This window comes from Salmo salar, chromosome 04 (assembly GCF_965601325.2).
Source record: "Salmo salar chromosome 04, fSalSal1, whole genome shotgun sequence".
Taxonomy (NCBI): Eukaryota; Metazoa; Chordata; class Actinopteri; order Salmoniformes; family Salmonidae; genus Salmo; species Salmo salar.
The window spans coordinates 38,552,317-38,574,320 of NC_138294.1; the positions used below are offsets into that span (position 1 = coordinate 38,552,317).

Consider the following 22,004-nt stretch of genomic DNA (forward strand, 5'->3'; position numbering starts at 1 on the left):
AATAAGTGCATCGACTATGTCTTCACCACAGTGACCGTACATACAATTGAAGTCGGAAGTTTACAAACACCTTAGCCAAATACATTTAAACTCAGTTTTTCACAATTCCTGACATTTAATCCTAGTAAAAATTCTCTGTCTTAGGTCAGTTAGGATCACCACTTTATTTTAAGAATGTGAAATGTCAGAATAATAGTAGAGAGAATGATTTATTTCAGCTTTTATTTCTTTCATCACATTCCCAGTGGGTCAGGAGTTTGCATACACTCAATTAGTATTTGGTAGCATTGCCTTTACATTGTTTAACTTGGGTCAAACGTTTCGGGTACCCTTCTACAAGCTTCACAATAATTTGGGTGAATTCTGGCCCATTCCTCCTGACAGAGCTGGTGTAACTGAGTCAGGTTTGTAGGCCTCCTTGCTCGAACACGCTTTTTCAGTTCTGCCCACACATTTTCTATAGGATTGAGGTCAGGGCTTTGTGATGGCCACTCCAATACCTTGACTTTGTTGTCCTTAAGCCATTTTGCTACAACTTTGGAAGTATGCTTGGGGTCATTGTCCATTTGGAAGACCCATTTGCGACCAAGCTTTAACTTCCTGACTGATGTCTTGAGATGTTGCTTCAATATATCCACGTAATTTTCCTCCCTCATGATGCCATCTTTTTTGTGAAGTGCACAGGTCCCTCCTGCAGCAAAGCACCCCCACAAAATGATGCTGCCACCCCCGTGCTTCACGTTTGGGATGGTGTTCTTCGGCTTGCAAGCATCCCCCTTATTCCTCCAAACATAAAGATGGTCATTATGGCCAAACAGTTCCATTTTTGTTTAATCAGACCAGAGGACATTTTTCCAAAAAGTATGACCTTTGTCCCCATGTGCAGTTGCAAACCATAGTCTGGCATTTTTTATGGTGGTTTTGGAGCAGTGGCTTCTTCCTTGCTGAGTGGCTTTTCAGGTTATGTCGATATAGGACTTGTTTTACTGTGGATATAGATACTTTTGTACCTGTTTCCTCTAGCATCTTCACAAGATCCTTTGCTGTTGTTCTGGGATTGTTTGCACTTTTTGCATCAAACGTTCATCTCGTTCATCTCTAGGACACAGAACGCGTCTCCTTCCTGAGCGGTATGATGTCTGCGTGGTCCCATGGTGTTTATACTTGCGTACTATTGTTTGTACAGATGAACGTGGTACCGTCAGGCATTTAGAAATTGCTCCCAAGGATGAACCATACTTGTGGAGGTCTACAATTTCTTTCTGAGGTCTTGGCTGATTTATTTTGATTTTCCCATGATGTCAAGCAAAGAGGCACTGAGTTTGAAGATAGGCCTTGAAATACATCCACAGGTACACCTCCAATTTTTCCAATTGTTGGAAAAATGACATGTATTATGCACTAAGTAGATGTCCTAACCGACTTGCCAAAACTATAGTTTGTTAACAAGAAATTTGTGGAGTGGTTGAAAATCTAGTTTTAATGACTCCAACCTAAGTGTACGTAAACTTCTGACTTCAACTGTACATATCCCAACCAGATGCCATGGACTGATTATAGCCAATATCGGCACTCAATTGAAAGGCTAGAGCTGCCGCTTTCAATGAGTGGGGCTCTAATCTGTGCGCTTATAAGAAATCCCGCTACGCCCTCCCACGAACCATCAAACAAGCAAGGCATCAATACAGGACCAAGATCGAATCCTACTACACCGGCTCTGACAATCATGGGATGTGGCAGGGCTTGCAAACTATCATGGATTACAAAGGGAAACCCAGCCACGAGCTGTCCAGTGACACAAGGCTACCAGATGAGCTAAAAACCTTCTATGCACGCTTTGAGGCTAGCAACACTGAACTATGCATGAGAGCACCAGCTATTCCAGATGAATGTGTGATCACGCTTTCCATAGCCAATATGAGTAAGACCTTTAAACAGGTTAACATTTACAAGGCCGCAGGGCTAGACGCGTTACTAGGACGCACACTCAGAGTATGCGCTGGCAAGTATCTTCACTGATATTTTCAACCTCTCCTGACCCAGTCTGTAATGCCTACATGTTTCAAGCAGACCACCATAGTCCCTGTGCCCAAGAACGCCAAAGCAACCTGTCTAAATGACTATCGCCCAGTAGCACTCTCATCTGTAGCCATGAAATGCTTTGAAAGGCTGGTCATGGCTCACAACACCATCATCCAGACACCCTGGACCCACTCCAATTCACATACTGCCCCAACAGATCCACAGATGACGCAATCTCTATTGCACCCACACTGCCATTTCCCACCTGGACAAAAGGCACACCGACGTGAGAATGCTGTTCATTGAATACACCTCAGCGTTCAACACCATTGTGCCCTCCAAGCTCATCACTAAGCTAAGGACCCTGGACTTCCTGACAGGCCGCCCCCAGGTAATGAGGGTAGGCAACAGCACATCCGCCATGCTGACCCTCAACGCGGGAGCCCCACAGGGTGCGTGTTTAGTCCCCTCCTGTACTCCCTGTTCACCCACGACTGTGTGGCCATGCACGACTCCAACACTATCATTAAGTTTGCAGACGTCACGACGGCCTGATCACCGATGACGATGAGACAGCTTACAGGGAGCAAGTCAGAGACCAGGCAGTGTGGTTCCAGGACAACAACCTCTCGCTCAACGTTAGCAGGACAAAGGAGCTAATCGTGGACTACATGAAACGGAGTGCCGAGCGCACCCCCATCCACATCGATGGGTCTGTTGTGGAACAAGGTCGAGAGCGTCAAGTTCCTCGATGTACACATCACAAAGAAAGTATCATGGTCCACACACTTCCCATCAGGAGGCTGAAAAAAGATTTGAGCCTAAAAATCCCTAGCCACCCAAGTCATAGACTGTTCTTTCTACTACCGCATGGCAAGCAGTACCGATGCACCTAGTCTGGAACCAACAGGACACTGAACAGCTTCTACCCCCAAGCTATAAAACTGCTAAATAGTTAGTTAAATAGTTCAGCAAAAGCTACCCGGAATATCGGCATAGACTCCTTTTGCACTAATCTCTTTTGACTCATCACATACGCTGCTGTTACTGTTCATTAGTTATCCCTTTGCCTAGTCACTTTATCCCTACCTACCTCAATTACCTCATATCCCTGCACTTTGACTCTGTACTGGTACCCCGTGTATATTTTTCTCTCTGCAATGTTTGGAAGGGCCCATCAGTAAGCAGTCTACACCTGTTGTTTACGAAGCATGTGACAAATACAATTTGATATGATTTGATAGACTATTGAGTTCTACCCCTGATCTGACTTGATCTCTATATGGTAACCAAAAGGTTAGTAGAATTCACTGTATAGTTTACCCAGCAGTCCAGAGGAGGGCGGGTTCTTCTGGATGGGCTCGGCCATGTTGTCCTGGATTCGCTGCCAGAGCTGCCACTCAAAGCTGGGGTGCAGGATGTAGAAGGCCTGGAGGGGGTGGAGCCTCCTGTACCGCTGGTACTGGGTGAAGATGGGGTAGTCAGTCTTGTTGTACCACTGAGAAAGGGCAGTGGGTGGGGGTAAGGGAGATAGAAGAGAGAGGAATGGAGGGGTGGGGAGGAGAGGAGATGAGAAAGCAACAGGGATCAAGTGGAGAAGAGAAGAAGAGGTTTTTGTGTTGGTACTTTCTGTCCATGTTGTTTAAATTGAATATTCAACAACATCTACCGCTGCCTAGTTAGGATTCGGCACTCTCACTGTCACAGCCAGGTTCTATTCCCAGTCAGGGAACTACTCTTTTAAGCATTATATTCTACTGTGTACACACTATGCTGTATTCTGTTCAAGTAAACATAGATATATATATTTTTACCCCTTTATTTAACTAGGCAAGTCAGTTAAGAACAAATTCTTATTTAGAATGACGGTTTAGGAACAGTGGGTTAACTGCCTTTTTCAGGGGCAGAACAACAGATTTTTATCTTGTCAGCTCAGGGATTCGATCTAGCAACCTTTCGGTACTGGCCCAACGCTCTACACACTTGGCTACCTGCCACCCCTAATTTGATATGCATATTAGTTTTTCATATGACTTTTTCACACACCTTAGGACACACATTTATTTCTTTGGATGTGAAAAGTGGTAGTAACATTGTAAACAAAATGGTGGACTCATTTAGTGAACCTTTATTTAAGCAAGAAGTCATCGTGAGTCCACGGTCCCTTTCACAGATGAGCCCTGCATGATATGGAGGAACAAAGCTGCCGTAATTAGAATGAAATGAAGAAATAGATAAATGCACACAAACAGATAAAAACATGAAAAAGTAAATAAATCCACACACAAACAGATAAAAACATGAATAAGTAAATACATCCACACATAAATAGATAAACAATGATTTAAATAATGAATCCCACTTTCTTTAATTTTATTCATTTATATTATTTCTTAATTTATTTCTGTAATTCTTCCTAAAATATGATAATGAGGGGGTTCAAGCAAACATATGTGGGTGGTATCTAATACACCATTGCTGGATCAATGCCACGGCTCATTGATCAATTTCATTTGACTGGGCTGCGTTCAGTTTGAAAGAACATGTTCAAAGTTTAAAGGCCATGTTTCACATTAGCACCCTCCAAACAATAACGTGTAGCACATATAGGTGTGTATCAATATGAAATCTCACTTTTGGGGTGGAAATTGGAGATAAAATCTATTATATTGTAATGACCTGACTAGATCATAAAGGAACAATTGTCCAGACAGAGGATTGAGTTTACGAATTGACGGTTTATTAACCCAACTTCACACAGGCTACTGTTTGGCCGTAGCCCATGCCAAATAAATGAAGGATAACCTATAAAACAACCGTGACCTTCTCTTGTGAAGGCCAGATGTAAGTGATGGCTAATCCTGGTCTAACCTGTCTGGGCTAGGGGGCAGTATTTTCACGGCCGGATAAAAAACGCACCCGATTTAAACTGGTTACTACTCTTGCCCAGAAATGAGAATATGCATATTATTAGTAGATTTGGATAGAAAACACCCTAAAGTTTCTAAAACTGTTTGAATGGTGTCTGTGAGTATAACAGAACTCATATGGCAGGCAAAAACCTGAGAAGATTCCAAGTAGGAAGTGGCCTGTCTGCGATTTTGTAGTTCTCCTTTTGCTTGTCTATCGAAAATACAGTATCCGTGGGGTTATGTTGCACTTTCTAAGGCTTCCATTGGCTCTCTAAAGCCGCCAGAAAGCGGATTGGGGCGTCTCCTGTCTCTGGGCAAAGTATAGTAGCTAAGTTTGTCAGTGGTCTGCCTGAGGACAAAGGGAATGGAAATGCGCATTCACGGGCACTGCAGTTGGCATTTTTTATTTTCCTCTTTGAATGAATACAGTATTGTCCGGTTGGAATATTATCGCTATTTTACGAGAAAAATACCATAAAAATAGATTTTAAACAGCATTTGCCATGCTTCTAAGTACGGTAATGGAACATTTAGAATTTTTTTGTCTCGAAATGCGCTCGCGTGTTACCCTTTGGATAGTGACCTGAACGCACGAACAAAACGGGGGTATTTGCACATAACTATGGATTATTTGGAACAAAAACAACATTTGTTGTGGATGTAGCAGTCCTGGGAGTGCATTCTGACGACGAACAGCAAAGATAATCCAATTTTTCTAATAGTAATTCTGAGTTTAGGTTGCCCCGAACTTGGCGGGTGTCAAATTAGCTAGCCGTGATGGCTGAGCTATGTACTCAGAATATTGCAAAATGGGCTTTCGTCGAAAAGCTATTTTAAAGTCTGACATAGCGATTGCATAAAGGAGTTCTGTATCTATAATTCTTAAAATAATTGTTATGTATTTTGTGAACGTTTATCATGAGTAATTTAGTAAATTCACCGGAAGTTTTCAGTGGGAATACAATTTCTGAACATCACACGCCAATGTAAAAAGCTGTTTTTTTATATAAATATGAACTTGATTGAACAAAACATGCATGTATTGTATAACATAATGTCCTAGGAGTGTCATCTGATGAAGATCATCAAAGGTTAGTGCTGCATTTAGCTGTGTTTTGGGTTTTTGTGACATATATGCTTGCTTGAAAAATGGCTGTGTGGTTATTTGTGTCTATGTACTCTCCGGCGCGGCTCACTCTTGGATTGCATCCTACCTGACAGGTCGCTCCTACCCGGTGTCTCGCTATACACCAAGTCACTTGGCTCTGTCATATCCTCACATGGTCTCTCCTATCATTGCTACGCAGACGACACACAATTAATCTTCTCCTTTCCCCCTTCTGATAACCAGGTGGCGAATCGCATCTCTGCATGTCTGGCAGACATATCAGTGTGGATGACGGATCACCACCTCAAGCTGAACCTCGGCAAGACGGAGCTGCTCTTCCTCCCGGGGAAGGACTGCCCTTTCCATGATCTCGCCATCACGGTGGACAACTCCATTGTGTCCTCCTCCCAGAGTGCTAAGAGCCTCGGCGTGACCCTGGACAACACCCTGTCGTTCTCCGCTAACATCAAGGCGGTGACCCGATCCTGTAGGTTCATGCTATACAACATTCGCAGAGGACGACCCTGCCTTACACAGGAAGCGGCGCAGGTCCTAATCCAGGCACTTGTCATCTCCCGTCTGGATTACTGCAACTCCCTGTTGGCGGGGCTCCCTGCCTGTGCCGTTAAACCCCTACAACTCATCCAGAACGCCGCAGCCCGTCTGGTGTTCAACCTTCCCAAGTTCTCTCACGTCACCCCGCTCCTCCGCACACTCCACTGGCTTCCAGTTGAAGCTCGCATCTGCTACAAGACCATGGTGCTTGCCTACGGAGCTGTGAGGGGAACGGCACCTCCGTACCTTCAGGCTCTGATCAGGCCCTACACCCAAACAAAGGCACTGCGTTCATCCACCTCTGGCCTGCTGGCCCCCCTACCTCTTCGGAAGCACAGTTCCCGCTCAGCCCAGTCAAAACTGTTCGCTGCTCTGGCTCCCTCACAACGCCAGGACAGCGGAGTCAATCACCACCTTCCGTAGACACCTGAAACCCCACCTCTTTAAGGAATACCTGGGATAGGATATAGTAATCCTTCTAACCCCCCCCCCCCCCCCAAAAAAAAAGATATAGATGTACTATTGTAAAGTGGTTGTTCCACTGGATATCATAAGGTGAATGCACCAATTTGTAAGTCGCTCTGGATAAGAGCGTCTGCTAAATGACGTAAATGTAAATGATAATCTAATGTTTTGCTTTCACTGTAAAGCCTTTTTGAAAATGGACAATGTGGTTAGATTCACGAGAGTCTTATCTTTCAAATGGTGTAAAATAGTCGTATGTTTGAAATATTGAAATTATAGCATTTTTGAGGTATTTGTATTTCGCACCACGCGATTCCACTGGCTGTTGAAAATAGTGGGACGCTAACGTCCCACCTAACCCATAGAAGTTAACTTCCAATGCTCCATCCCCCTGCCCAACCCCCCTCCACGTCACTCCGCCAACCACCAGGATGCCCTGCATCAGAACATTCCAGGCATTCCTGTGATTGGCAGATAGCAGGTTGATTGGCATGGCAGACCCGCAAACATTGGTATACCAGACAATGCTGTCGGGGGATGCCATCCAGCACCCTGTCCATCAAACGCTCAAAAGTAGCTGGAGCATTGCACAGGCCGAAGCACAGGACCTTGAACTGCCAGTGTCCTCTGTTAGTGGAGAACGCATTTTTGGCTCTGACCTCTCGGGAGAGGGGCACCTGCCAGTAGCCACTGCGGAGGTCTTGTGAGGAGAACCAGGAGGACCCCCTAACCAGGTCCAGCGACTCATCGATACGTGGTATGGGGTATGAGTCCTTCCTTGTTACCTCATTCAGCCACCTGTAGTCCGCACAGAACCTCAGCTTGCCCCCTTCTTAGGAACCATGACGACTGGCTCCGCCCAGGGGCTGTCTGAGGGCTCGATGAAATCTGCCCGCTGCATCTCCAACACAGCCTTGTCTGCCGCCTCCTGGCGTGCCAACGGGATACGGTGAGGACGCATCTTGATGGGCCGAGCATCACCTGTGTCGATCTCATGCTGCACCAGATGAGTCTGACCCACCTCTACCTCACTCAGCGCAAAGCTGTCTCTGAATTCAAACAGCAAATGCCACAACTATTCCTGCTGCTCGGGGTCAAGATCAACACAGTTCCTCCCCGATATCTCCCTAATCGCAGACAGTGTCCTCTCCTCTCCAATCTGGGGTAGCTGGGCTGGGGGGGCGCGGCCCGGGCTCATGGAGGGATGTGTCGTGGAGGTAGCAGGGGGAATGTAACTCACAGTTGTAGGTGACAGAGAGGCTGGGGAAAAGTCACACACAGATGTGGGGGAGGGGGGGTAGCCATGAGTCTCTGCTGCTTTAAGTGTTGGAGTAAAGGGTTTGTTGGGTTGTGTGAATGTGATATTAGGGGGGGCCATGGTGACTGCCGGCCCCCCTGGAAGCTCAGTGTGCCCCCATTTAGGTCTAACTGGCAGCCTGTGCTCCTAAGAAAGTCCAACCCCAGGATACAAGGGTCCTGCACAGCCGCCACCCACACAGGATAACGCACAGACCTGCCCCCTATTGTCAGAGTCATTATTCCCTTCCCTTTCATGGGTGCCAGCTCACCTGTTCACACTGAGTCCAACCTGGCACAATATCTGGCCTCACCAGGGTTACTGTGGACACAGTGTCCACCAGGGCAGAGCAGGGCACCCCCTCCACAGTGACATGACAAAAGTCCCCAACACAGGTCCGGCCTACCACCACAACAGGCTCCATCAGCTTGCCATCGTCTGCTTCTAGGGGAAGTGGAGCCTTGCTTCCCCATCTGTGCCGGTGGGCTCCTCCTGAAATTGATGGTGGTTGAGAATGTGAGCCAGGGGTCCGCACTACCCGGGCTATGAGGACCCCGAGACGTTTTCCTGAGCTCTGGGGAACATGGGGCAATCTTGCCGCAGATGGCCTGGCTGGCCACACCCCCAGCAGACCCTGGGACCAGGGCGTGTGTTTTGTGTCGCCTGTAGCGACACAGCACGAATTAGTTCAGTCATTTCTGCCACCAATGCAGGCTTTTCCGGCTTTGGGCTGCTCTGCCCCTCAGCCCGCACAGTGGGTCTGTCTACCTGCACCCCCACCAAAGCCCCAGCTGAATCACGTCTGTCCTCGGGGCTAATCAATATCAAACAGGCCAGAGCATCATCCGTGAGTCACAAAGCCAACTGCAGTGCCCTATCTTCATTCGACCACCACCCAAAATGAGCTAACAGATCAAACTGAGCATGAAAAGCTTCCCAATCTGCCTTACCGGTATACTTTGGGGTCTTAACAGATACGGACGCAATCAGGAACTGGGCGCCGCCATGTTTATTTACATCCTGAGCCGCAGATTCCCTCGTCCCGCCGCGTCGACGTCACCCCTTCAGTCTGCCCACCAGAATCCGCGCGAAGCACAGTCGACGAAGCTCTCCTGCCCGCTTCAGCCGGCATCATTCTAACGTCCTTCCTCAAGCGGCCTCTGTGCTCCGACGCCCCGGCGATCTCCTCAGCCAGATCCTCCAACGTCCATGCACACACACCTCCTTGGACATAATCGTCCCCTACCTCCACCTTCAGATTCCCTCGAAGCATGTTCAACCCCCGTTCTCACGTACGTTAGCTAGCCACGGAAGTCAGCTAGCTAGCTGGCTAACTTTTATCAACGTTTTTACTTCTGACACCAATGTAATGACCTGACAAGATCATAAAGGAACAATTGTCCAGACAGAGGATTGAGTTTACGAATTTACGGCTTATTAACCTAACTTCACACAGGCTACTGTTTGGCTGTAGCCCACGCCAAATAAATGAAGGATACCCTATAAAACAACCGTGACCGTCTCTTGTGAAGGCCAGACATAAGTGAGAGAACAATGGCTAAACTTGGTCTTAACCTCCAATGTTCCATCCTCCTGCCCAACCCCCCTCCACACCACTCCGCCAACCACCAGGATGCCCGGCATCAGAACATTCCCGTGATTGGCAGATAGCAGGTTGATTGGCATGCCGGACCCCGTGAACACTGGGTACTGGTAAGTACAACACAACCAATGAATAGCTGAACACATAACACACAGCTGTCTGTGCGGGTCACTACAATATGCTGCTGTGCCCCACGTGCACCATAAAACACACACAAATACAATTTCCTTGCTTGATGTAGAAACAGGTGAACAGTTTTGGAACACTGAGCCATTGACTGCATCAGGTGGCTGTGTTACAAGTGGGTTGCTTCTAACAATAAGGGACCGGACAACAACCACATAGTTTTGAACCTGTAAAAAAAAGGGACGAGAGTAGGCAAGAAGGAGTCGACGAGAGGAATGTCCAGAAAAGCATGGTAAGCTAACATTACTGAGCATCAAGCTAGATAGCTTGGCTACAACGGATAAAGTCGAGTTGGCTAGCTAGCTGTGTTTCATAGCCAGACTTAGTTTTACATTTAGCTTGCTAGCTAATGAACTAAACAGCAATTATCAAAAAACATTATTTTCTAGGTAGCTCAATATTTGTCAGCTATAAAGCAAGCAGGATCGTGGAAAGTCAGAAGCAATGCATGTTAGCTAGCTCACGTTAACTAGATCACTTATTGAATAATAGAGTGGATAGAGATGCTTGTTCTAGGTCCCAAGAAACAAAGAGATCTTCTGTTGAATCTGACAATTAATCTGGATGGTTGTACAGTCGTCTCAAATAAAACTGTGAAGGACCTCGGCGTTACTCTGGACCCTGATCTCTCTTTTGAAGAACATATCAAGACTGTTTCAAGGACAGCTTTTTTCCATCTACGTAACATTGCAAAAATCAGAAATTTTCTGTCCAAAAATGACGCAGAAAAATTAATCCATGCTTTTGTTACTTCTAGGCTGGACTACTGCAATGCTCTACTTTCCGGCTAAAGCACTAAATAAACTTCAGTTAGTGCTAAATACGGCTGCTAGAATCCTGACTAGAACCAAAAAATTTGATCATATTACTCCAGTGCTAGCCTCCCTACACTGGCTTCCTGTTAAGGCAAGGGCTGATTTCAAGGTTTTACTGCTAAACTACAAAGCATTACATGGGCTTTATTCCTACCTATCTTTCCGATTTGGTCCTGCCCTACATACCTACACGTACGCTACGGTCACAAGACGCAGGCCTCCTAATGTCCCTAGAATTTCTAAGCAAACGGCTGGAGGTAGGGCTTTCTCCTATAGAGCTCCATTTTTATGGAATGGTCTGCCTACCAATGTGAGAGACGCAGACTCAGTCTCAACCTTTAAGTCTTTACTGAAGACTTATCTCTTCAGTAGGTCCTATGATTAAGTATAGTCTGGCCCAGGAGTGTGAAGGTGAACGGAAAGGCTGGAGCAACGAACCGCCCTTGCTGTCTCTGCCTTGCCGGTTCCCCTCTTTCCACTGGGATTCTCTGCCTCTAACCCTTTTACAGGGGCTGAGTCACTGGCCTACTGGTGTTCTTCCATGCCGTCCATGGGAGGGGTGCGTCACTTGAGTGGGTTGAGTCACTGACGTGGTCTTCCTGTCTGGGTTGGCGCCCCCCCCTTGGGTTGTGCCATGGCGGAGATCGTTGTGGGCTATACTCGGCCTTGTCTTAGGACGGTAAGTTGGTGGTTGGAGACATCCCTCTAGTGGTGTGGGGGCTGTGCTTTGGCAAAGTGGGTGGGGTTATATCCTGCCTGTTTGGCCCTGTCTGGGGGTATCATCGGATGGGGCCACAGTGTCTTCTGATCCCTCCTGTCTCAGGCTCCAGTATTTATGCTGCAGTAGTTTATGTGTCGGGGGGCTAGGGTCAGTCTGTTACATCTGGAGTATTTCTCTTGTCTTATCCGGTGTCCTGTGTGTATTTAAATATGCTCTCTCTAATTCTCTCTTTCTCTCTTTCTGTCTTTCTCTCGGAGGACCTGAGCCCTAGGACCATGCCTCAGGACTACCTGGTATGATGACTCCTTGCTGTCCCCAGTCCACCTGGCCGTGCTGCTGCTCCAGTTTCAACTGTTCTGCCTGCGGCTATGGAACCCTGACCTGTTCACCGGACGTGCTTGTTGCACCCTCGACAACTACTATGATTATTATTATTTGACCATGCTGGTCATTTATGAACATTTTAACATTTTAACATCTTGACTATGTTCTGTTATAATATCCACCCTGCACAGCCAGAAGAGGACTGGCCACCCCTCATAGCCTGGTTCCTCTCTAGGTTTCTTCCTAGGTTTTTGGCCTTTCTAGGGAGTTTTTCCTAGGGAGTTTTTCCTAGCCACCGTGCTTCTTTCACATGCTTTGCTTGCTGTTTGGGGTTTTAGGCTGGGTTTCTGTACAGCACTTTGAGAATATCAGCTGATGTACGAAGGGCTATATAAAAATAAATTTGATTTGATTTTGATTTGAAATTTGATACTTAATAAGCTAGCTAACTACAGTCAAGTAAGGAGGAGCATGTTGTCATGATGGAATACAATCACCTAGCTATGTGAAGCTAGCCACAAGACGGATTTGCCACAATAGTTGCATTTACTATTTACCTTAGGAAATGTTAGTGAGATGTGACGTTGTGCCATAAAATATAAATAATAGTTTAACTAGCTATAACTTCTTATGTATGTGTAATTTGTCATAGCCGTTATCACAAAATGGCATGCATACTCAGACCTATTGTCATTTAAAGACATACATGTGAAATATGGATACTGATACATGAATCCTAAATACAGGTACCATTTTCTTGTTAGTCTCTACAGGTTTGTCATCTGATTTCTTGGAGCCTGGTGGAGATAGATGAAACCATACTACAATGCAGGACATTTCAATGCATCCAGGTTGAGGCTTGCTACCAGCAGGAACATGGAGCACTCTCTCAGTAAGTCATGATATTATTGTTTTCCTTTACATTGCATGATACTAGGCAGGAGGCCCTGGGCCAGTGGGAGGTCAGGGCTCGCTCTCTTTCTAGCACTCACTATCTCTCTCCAGGTACTACAGACAGAATGGTGCAAGGACCTCCAGAGCCTTCTAACCAACTACCTGTGATCTCTCCAGAGCACAGAATAGTAAACTACAGTCATATGCATCATGTAAACCTCCTTCACTGTGGCAGTCTGCCTGTGTGATGACATAGCATATTATCCAGAGCCACTGGTTAGATTGGATTTACCATACTCATTCCAAAATTCATGCTCTCTCCTCCCTGTAAAAGTCTCCCAGACTTTTATCAAAACTAACATGTGTCCATCCTCCTATCCCAAGGTGAGTCTGCAGGGCTATGAAACTCTAGAAGAACACATCAAAACACCTGCCACCCTGTTGTCAGCTATATGCTTTCCCTGTGGCAGGATGCAACTATCAAGGCTTTTAAAGGCTGCATTTTGGGGATGACCAAATGCAATAAAGTTTTGTATAAGCTCGTGAAAATGTTGTTAGATTACAAAATAATAAAATTTTCATAGCATGTTTGTCACCAACTTTTACTAACATCTGTGGTAACTTAAACAAAGAAAACTTGGAGCTTATGATTCAGATGGTCTAAAGTAAATGCAAGTCTCATGTCTAGGGTGAATACATTTTTATTGGCTGATTTTTAATGGAATATCTACATAGGTGTTCAAAGGCCCATTATCAGCAACCATCACTCCTGTGTTCCAATGGCACATTGTGTTAGCTAATCCAAGTTTATAATTTTAAAAGGCTAATTGATCATTAGAAAACCCTTTGGCAATTATGTCAGCACAGCTGAAAACTGTTGTTCTGATCAAAGTGTCTTGGTAATTTCTCGCATGGAATAGCCTTCATTTCTCAGAACAAGAATAGACTGACAAGTTTCAGAAGAAAGCTTTGTTTCTGACCAATTTGAGCCTGTAATCGAACCCACAAATGCTGATGCTCCAGATACTCAACTAGTCTAAAGAAGGTCAGTTTTATTGCTTCTTTAATTATCACGACAGTTTTCAGCTGTGCTAACATAATTGCAAAAGGTTTTTCTAATGATTAATTAGCCTTTTAAAATAACAAACTTGGATTAGCTAAAACAACGTGCCATTGGAACACAGGTTGCTGATAATGGGCCTCTGTTGATATTCCATATAAAATAAGCCGTTTCTAGCTACAATAGTCATTTACAACATTAACAATGTCTACACTGTATTTCTGATCAATTTGTTATTTTAATGGACAAAAAATGTGCTTTTTTTTCAAAAACAAGGACATTTCTAAGTGACCCCCGACTTTTGAACGGTAGTGTATATCCCCAGACAAGATTGAAGAACGGGACAAAGTGAATATAAGTCAGTGATTGCTTTTGGTATGAATTATAGTGGTTACATACAATACATGTTGACAGAATGGCTGAGTGACAGACTGTTGCTGCACTCCCAGGTAATGCCCTTGCTTCTGGTACCACTGAAGGCCACAGTCTTCAGTCAGTCAGCTTGAAGATGTGTCAGCATCCAGGCCCATGTCACAACATGCTGTGGCCTGATAGGGAGCTGACAATAAATGCATTATGTACCTTTCATCACCAAAGCCGTGTTAGCATTTACTGCACATGTTGCTGAACAATTCAAACCTTTTGTCATTGATATGGAAATTCACATACAATATTCAGCATAAATAAGCATTGACTAATGCCTCTAGGGCAGGGGTAAGAAACCCTGGTCCTGGAGAGCCACAGGCACTTCATGTTTTGATTTAACCGACCTGGAAGAACAGGTGTTGAATTTAGATAATCACTTAACTGATCAAATCTTTAATTTGGTCAGGTCTGCGTTCAGTACATAAAAACTTAATTGAATGGAAACGGTGCTGTACTTAACGACTACTTGAAAAACGGGGAGGGGTTGGGTTGTGGGTTCAAAATGCACTGCTTCTCTTTAAATACTTCACTCATTGCTTCAAGCCCCACCCCGGCACACCCACCAAACTGAGCAAATGTATCTCAGATTGTTCAAGAACGAACAGGAATGTTTTGGGGAAAATGTGGCGTTCAGTACAAACTGTTCCGCAACGTAGCAAAAGTTTAAGTGAAATTAACACATCCCTGTTGTGGTGCCTAGTTGAAACTAAATCCAGCAGTGCCTGTGGCACCCCAGGAACAGGGTTGCCTACCCCTGCTCTAGGGTCCTGCAGCACTCCAGGAACAGGGTTGTCTACCCCTGCTCTAGGGTCCTGCAGCACTCCAGGAATATGGTTGTCTACCCCTGCTCTGGGGTCCAGCAGCACTCCAGGAACATGGTTGTCTACCCCTGCTCTAGGGTCCTGCAGCACTCCAGGAACAGGGTTGCCTACCCCTGCTCTAGGGTCCTGTGGTGAAAGGACTGCTGTGCAAGGTATAAGGCAACAGATTTCTTCTAGGGCCCATATTCACAAAGCGTCTCAGAGTAGGGATAGAAATCTAGGAAAACCTCCCCCTTGTCAATGTAATTGTATTCAGTGTGAAGGCAAAAATGATCCTACAATCACTACTACGCTCAGCATACTGGCCTGTCAGCAATGCCAAATGCAACCAAAACATGAAAAATAATTATCTTAGTCAGCTAACTTAATGAAACACTAATGTAAATGTGCACAAGCCCCCTAATCAGCCAAATTATATGAAAACAACACAGCCTATTTGCAGTAAAACAAGGACAGGCATTTTTCATGCCAACTTTCAGTCAGAAAAGCATCAATAAACAGGCAAGGGAACAAAGTAGTTTGACAAAAACTGCTCAAATCTTCAGCAACTAGCTACCAATATAACTATCAATTATCTAGCTAGTTTTTCTTTTCTAGAACTCTAGCTAGAGTCCACTTAGCTAGCTAGCTGAGGTGAACTATGTTGGTGGGGGTTAGCTAGCTAACTGAGGTGAACTCTGTTGGTGGGGGTAAGATAACGTTAGCTAGCTTTCCCCCAGCAGTTTCAAGATAGCAGGCTTGTTAATGGTATTTTTATCAACTTTATCAATCAGATGAATAGCTATCAAATATATTCGTTCACCTACGTGTCCCTTCTTCGATGACGTTGACATACAATAAATGTTGCATTACCGCCACCTACTGGACTGGAGTATACCTCCCTTATACTTTTGCTTTAAAAAAATTATAACTACAAATAAATGAACAAATACCCTACAATCTAACCCTACACGCACTAAAAACTCACCACCCTACTACACTATTTAAATACAGTTGAAGTCGGAAGTTTACATACACGTTAGCCAAACACATTTAAACTCAGTTTTTCACAATTTCTGACATTCTCTGTCTTAGGTCAGTTAGGATCACCACTTTATTTTAACAATGTGAAATGTCAGAATAATAGTAGAGAGAATGATATATTTCAGCTTTTATTTCTTTCATCACATTCCCAGTGGGTCAGAAGTTTACGTACACTCAATTAGTATTTGGTAGCATTGCCTTTACATTGTTTAACTTGGGTCAAAGGTTTCGGGTAGCCTTCCACAAGTTTCCCACAATAAGTTGGGTACATTTTGGACCATTCCTCCTGACAGAGATGGTGTAACTGAGTCAGGTTTGCAGGCCTCCTTGATCACATACACTTTTTCAGTTCTGTCCACAAATTTTCTATAGGATTGAGGTCAGGGTTTGTGATGTCCACTCCAATACCTTGACTTTGTTGTCCTTAAGCCATTTTGCTACAACTTTGGAAGTATGCCTGGGGTCATTGTCCATTTGGAAGACCCATTTGTGACCAAGCTTTAACTTTCTGACTGATGTCTTGAGATGTTGCTTCAATATATCCACATCATTTTCCATCCCCATGATGCCATCTATTTTGTGAAGTGCACCAGTACCTCCTGCAGCAAAGCACCCCCACAACATGATGCTGCCACCCCGTGCTTCATGGTTGGAATGGTGTTCTTCGGCTTGCAAGCCCCTTTTTCCTCCAAACATAACGATGGTCATTATGGCCAAACAGTTCTATTTTTGTTTCATCAGACCAGAGGACATTTCTACAAAAAGTATGACCTTTGTCCCCATGTGCAGTTGCAAACCGTAGTCTGTTTTTTTTTATGGCGGTTTTGGAGCAGTGGCGTCTTCCTTGCTGAGCAGCCTTTAAGGTTATGTCGATATAGGACTCGTTTTACTGTGGATATAGACACTTTTGTACCTGTTTCCTCCAGCATATTCACAAGGTCCTTTGCTGTTGTTCTGGCATTGATTTGCACTTTTCGCACCAAAGTACGTTCATCTCTAGGAGACAGAACACGTCTCCCTCCTGAGCGGTATGATGGCTGAGTGCAAAAAGAGTGCAATGCATTGATCTACGAGACTTCAAAGAGGGCCAGCCTACTTTCTGATACAAAATGCAATGATATGTAACAACCTATTGCCCGTAATAAAGCACTATGATAAACTGCGTCCAATGGTTTCAATACATCTGCATTCATATAGACAATATCGCCACAGACAATAAACGGAATGAATGTTGACTGAATTATTTGTTTTCTACTATTTAATGAAAGACAGGACCTGTTCCTATAGAAGAAACCTATTTTAATTCTTTAGTTATATAAAAAATGATCAACATGCTAATTGATAGATGTATTTTCATCAATCCAGATGCCCAGATATTTATAAGCAGCAACACGATCAATGAGGGCGCAATCCAAAGTAAGTATGGATAAATCCTCAGATATTTATAGTATTTTTATTTCACCTTTATTTAACTAGGCAAGTCAGTTAAGAACAAATTCATATTTACAATGGCGGCCTACCAAAAGGCAAAAGGCCTGAGGGGACAGGGATAAAATATATATATATATTTATATAGGAATATATAAATATAGGACAAAACACAGATCACGACAAGAGAGACAACACAACACTACATAAAGAATCCAAAGACAACAACATAGCAAGGCAGCAACACATGACAACACAGCATGGTAGAACACAAAACATGGTACAAACATTATTGGGCACAGTCAACAGCACAAAGGTCAAGAATGTATTATATATGTATACATTTTTTTCCAATTAAGAACATTCAAAACAAATATAAGATATTAGACAACAATATAACAAAGTGACAGTAACCTTACAAGATAACAGACCTGAATATAAATGCAATGCAACAAAAATATATATTTAAAAATATGATAAATGATAATAATAATAAAAAAAGAATGAGACATTGGATCACATGGTCACCTGCCATAGGCTACATATTATAAGTGTGAAACATTACGTTAGGATTATATAGAGATGCAATCGATGTGATGTGAGGGGAGTTCCTCCATATAATCAATAAAAGGTTGCTAAATTCTGTAAAATGTCTCTCTTGTTCCTCAACACGTAAGTCATTTTCTCCAGTGGGATACAAATATTAACTTCTGATAGCCACATTGCAACTGGCAGGGGGAATCCGATTTCCATTTCAAGTCAATACATTTCTTGCAATCGCTAATAATATTTCTGTTAGCTTTATAGTATGGCTTTGCCTAAGATTGGAATGAGTAAAGTCACCCAGTAGACAGACCTCCGGGTCTAAAGGGAATACAACCCCATGAATTGAGGGTATGGTATCGCATACTACCTGCCAGAAACCGTGTAGTTTTGAACACTGCCAAGTGGAATGGAGGAATGTTCCATCATCTGTATCTGGAGTTCAATGTGGAAGTAATATCATCCCTGCATAGGTCACTCCATAGACACTCATCAAGATTAATACCCAGATCTTTTTCCCATCTAAGTCGGGGTTTATCTAGCTCAGGCAGTGATAGTCCTGACATAAGAGCATTGTAAACATGGGAAATGGTCTCGAACAGTGGTTGGTCTGCATGGCAGAGTTGTTCAATAGGTGACATCTTAGGTAGGTTCCATTGTTCCTTGAGATTCACCCTAATAAAATTTCGTAGTTGTAGGTAACTAAAGAAGTCCTTGGTAGACAAGTGGCATTTCTGTTTCAGCTGTTCGATGGACATAAGAACTCCCTCATAACAATGTTCCAGAAGAGTGATGCTCTTATCCGACCATGGTCTAAAGTTACTATTCTGGAAAAACATAGGAATCAATCTATTGTTCCATAGAGGGGTTTTAGGGGGAAAAAATCCCTCTCGTCTGAACAGCTCATGCGGTTTGTACCATGCCAGGTCAGAATGTATAATTAAAAGGTTGTCTGTGATAGTTTTTTATAGATTTCCTGTCCCATTTGTAAAACAATTCTGCCCCAGTGTCCTCATTTACCTCAAACGTTTCAATGTTCAACCATGAAGGAGAAGGATCATTGTCAAACCTCTGAGCCAGAAATCTAGACTGCGCAGCCCAGTAGTACATTCTGAAATTGGGGAGGTTTAAGCCCTCTTGACCGTAATCAAGGGTCAGTTTGTCCAGGCTAAATCTAGGGGTTTTGCCGTGCCAGATAAACCGTCTGGTCAGCTTGTCAACAGAGGAAAATAATGCTGCGGGCACAGGGATGGGGAGAGATTGAAACGAATATATAAATCTGGGCAGGACATTCATTTTAATTAATACATTTTACCCAGTAGAGTGAGAGGCAAGTCCATCCATTTACACAGGTTACCCTCCACCTTTTGCAACAAGCTGGCCAGATTGAGTTTATAGAGGTTGTTCAGGTTACCATCCACCATTATGCCCAAATATGTGAAGCCCATAGGCGACCATCTGAAAGGAAACTTATGCCTGATGTTATGATGGTCAAAGACAGACAACGGTAAGATTTCGCTTTTATCAAAATTGACCTTATATCCAGAGAAAGAACTATAACACTGTAATAGGTTCTGTAAGTGAGAGAGGGAATGTTCTGGATTCGTTAGAAATAAGATAAGGTCGTCCGCAAAGAGTGATAATTTATGGGTATGGGGGCCCACCTCAAAGCCATGTATGTCAGGGCACGTTCTAATAGCCTCAGCCAGTTCGATGGCGAGGGCAAAGAGGTAGGGGATAATTGGGCAACCTTGTCTGTTCCACCTATAGAGAGTGAAAGAGGAAGAAGTGATCCCATTGGTAGCAAACCTAGCTTTAGGAGATTTGTAGAGATTTTATCAAATTTACAAACACGGTGCCTAAACCAAATTTTTAAAAGATGAGAAAGGCATTTTCGGCGTCGAGGGAGACTGCGACACTAGGTTAGTAAGGTGAATTATATCAAAAAACCTTCTGAGATTATTGGAGGACAATATATTAATAATGAAGCCAGTCTGATCTGGGTTGACCAACAGGGGGAGACATGACTCCAGTCTCTTAGATAGCATCTTGGTGACCAGTTTACAATCTGTATTAAGGAGAGAGATTGGTCTATAGGAGGCGCACTTTAATGTTTTTTTCCTTTCTTGTGAATTACTGACTCTGGAAAACAGTTTTAAGCACCTCCGTAAGGTAGGGTACCAACAGCTCCTTAAATTCTTTATAGAACTCTGGAGGGAAGTCATCCTCCCCAGGAGATTTATTAGAAGGTAAGAATTTAATGGCCTCCAACAATTCAGGGACAAGATTAAAATGTAGCTTTTTGGCCATCAAGGAAAAAGCTATGTCTGGCGCAAACCCAACACCTCTCATTACCCCGAGAACCCCATCCCCACATTGAAGCATGGTGGTGGCAGCATCATACTGTGGTGATGTTTTTCATTGACAGGGACTGGGAAACTGGTCAGAATTTAAGGAAAATGGCGCTAAATACAGGGAATTTCTTGAGGGAAATCTGTTTCAGACCTCAATCCAATTGAGAATCTGTGGTATGATTTAAAGATTGCTGTACACCAGCAGAACACATCCAACTTGATGGAGCTGGAGCAGTTTTGCCTTGAAGAATGGGCAAAAATCCCAGCGGCTAGATGTGCCAAGCTTATAGAGACATACCCCAAGAAACTTGCAGCTGTAATTGCTGCAAAAAGTGTGTGTGTGTGTGTGTGTGGGGGGGGGGGGGGGGGGAGGGGGAATAGTTATGCATGCTCAAGTTCAGTTTTTTTGTCTTATTTCTTGTTTCTTTCAAAATAAAAAATATTTTGCATCTTCAAAGTGGTAGGCATGTTGTGTAAATCAAATGATACAAACCCCCCAAAAAAACATTTTAATTCCAGGTTGTAAGGCAACAAAATAGGAAAAATGCCAAGGGGGTGAATACTTTCGCAAGCCACTGTAGAATAATTGATGCTGTTTTGAAGGCAAAGGGTGGTCACACTAAATATTGATTTGATGTAGATTTTTATTCTGTTCACTCACTTTGCATTTTGTTTTTTCACACCTGCCTAAAACTTTTGCACAGTACTGTATATGCTCCATTTATCTTAGTAGGAATGGAGATTGGTAATACCAGAGGAGAATGGTCACTAAGCAATCTGGGGAGATACTCGGTATCTAACACTGATGGTGCTTTAGCAACCTGAAGGAAGAAAGTCTAAATAAACAAATGGTCATTGAAGTTAGGAGCATAAATATTCAATAGGGTCCAAGACTCCGAATACATATGCCTCTGCACCAAAACAAACCTGCCTGAGGGATCAGACTTGGTGTTGCTGACACAGAAGGGAATGTGTTTAAAATTGCAGGTCCTCTTGCTTTGGAGTTAAGAGGATGCGAAAACTTGTCCTACCCATTCCCTCTTCAATTTCTTGTGTTCACTGGCTGTAAGATGTGTTTCTTGCAAAAACACAATGTCAGCCTTTAATTTCTTAAGGTATGTATAGACTCTTTTCCTCTTAACTGGGCTGTTAAGACCTTTTATGTTGAATGTGACAAATATTAGTGGATTAAGCATAGGTTGGGTTTCAAATATACAACCGAATGGGAATTCCTCATATGTAAATAGTCAGGTCATGTTTCAACTTTAGTTTGAACACTGAAGTGACCTATGTGTCTCTTTAAGAAGGAAATTACATTTAACATGGAAAAAAACAGAAACCCCACCTACACCGATTGTCGGACTAAAACCACAATCCCAACAATCAAACAAGAAAACACTATTAGAGATACACTGTTGCTCGCTTTCCATCTTACTCTTACTAGCTA

General features: G+C 43.7%; 1 protein-coding gene across 1 annotated transcript in view; it reads right to left on the minus strand.

Moving 5' to 3' along the window:
- Positions 1 to 22,004, minus strand: part of st6gal1 (ST6 beta-galactosamide alpha-2,6-sialyltranferase 1) — a 165,214-nt gene that overhangs the window by 11,398 nt on the left and 131,812 nt on the right. The window contains exon 8 of the mRNA XM_014195776.3: positions 3,346 to 3,520. Within this exon, the coding sequence (XP_014051251.3) occupies positions 3,346 to 3,520 (175 nt within the window). The remainder of the gene's footprint in view (positions 1 to 3,345; positions 3,521 to 22,004) is intronic.